We start from the raw sequence: 1,158 nt of genomic DNA, 5'->3' as shown, positions 1-1,158 counted from the left end.
ATGGAAAAAAGCAAAGCTGGATGTCTTGCTTTGCTTGCAGTTGAAGGAGCTGGACTGGATAAACTTAACCATTGTCTTTGAAAAATCTTTCTTTCCTTGGATAAGAGCATTTTAAAAAAAAGAAATTATGACCTCACGCTTTCATGCTTTAAAATAAAAATCATTTCTATTTCAGCTGATGCTTGTTATGGCTCCTATTAACAATGTTTGAACCAAGAAAGAGGTCCAGATGTGACGATTTTATTTTTGCCAAACTGGTTTTTGGTCACTGAGCTTGGATTTGGATGATTAATTTTTCCTTTTCCTTTCTCAGCCTGATGGCACCAGCAAGGAGTGTGTCTTCATTGAAAAAGTCTTAGAAAACAACTACACGGCACTGATGTCTGCAAAATATTCAGGCTGGTATGTTGGATTCACCAAAAAGGGGAGGCCAAGGAAAGGGCCCAAGACCCGGGAAAACCAGCAAGATGTACATTTTATGAAGAGGTACCCAAAGGGGCAAGTGGAGATACAGAAACCTTTCAAGTACACAACAGTCACCAAGAGGACTAAGAGAATACGACCCACCAACCCCAGTTAAAAATAAACAAAACAATGTCACAATAAGAAACCACAAAAAGAAAAAAAAAAACTGCACCAGAGGAATATTTTTACATTAAAAATAAGGAAGAAGCTCTATTTTTGTACATTGTGTTTAAAAAAAATAAAAATAAAAAAAATTAATAAAAGACTACATGGCAAACGCTGGGGAAAAGCTGTTAGGGATTTATTGTGACTTGAAAAAATGAAATGAACTGCTCTATTTAAATTGACTTGTTGTTGATGACACACAGGTGCTTATTTCGCTTTAGTGGAAAGGACAGCTTTTCAAGCATATCCCCAGAGGGAAAAAAAGTAATTATTAAAAGTAAATAAATAAAACCAAAGAAAACCAAAGTTCTTTCCCAAAGTTACTGAGACCTTGCCCCCAAAAGTGCCGGTTTTGCAGTAATCTATTTATTGCCTGCTGCCCACTGGCCTGAGACAAGATGGTGTGTGCTGCAGTGATTGAGTTTCCGTGGAGTTCTCAACGCATCGATCTTCTGTAACCTTCCTGATGACATAAGGTGTCACGGCTCTGTGATCCTGCATTATGCTCAGTTCTGGAGAATGCTGCTA

At 37.8% G+C, this 1,158-nt stretch overlaps 1 protein-coding gene across 1 annotated transcript in view; it reads left to right on the top strand.

Annotated features, from left to right (window-relative positions):
* Nucleotides 1-612, top strand: part of FGF18 (fibroblast growth factor 18) — a gene marked incomplete at its 5' end in the record, with an annotated part of 18,587 nt that extends 17,975 nt beyond the window's left edge. Inside the window, one exon of the mRNA XM_009078233.1 lies at nucleotides 314-612. Within this exon, the coding sequence (XP_009076481.1) occupies nucleotides 314-580 (267 nt within the window). The remainder of the gene's footprint in view (nucleotides 1-313) is intronic.
* Between the last annotated feature and the right edge of the window lie 546 nt (nucleotides 613-1,158).

This window comes from Acanthisitta chloris, unplaced genomic scaffold (assembly GCF_000695815.1).
Source record: "Acanthisitta chloris isolate BGI_N310 unplaced genomic scaffold, ASM69581v1 scaffold1677, whole genome shotgun sequence".
Classification (NCBI taxonomy): Eukaryota; Metazoa; Chordata; class Aves; order Passeriformes; family Acanthisittidae; genus Acanthisitta; species Acanthisitta chloris.
This window is presented reverse-complemented; position numbering and strand designations above follow the sequence as displayed.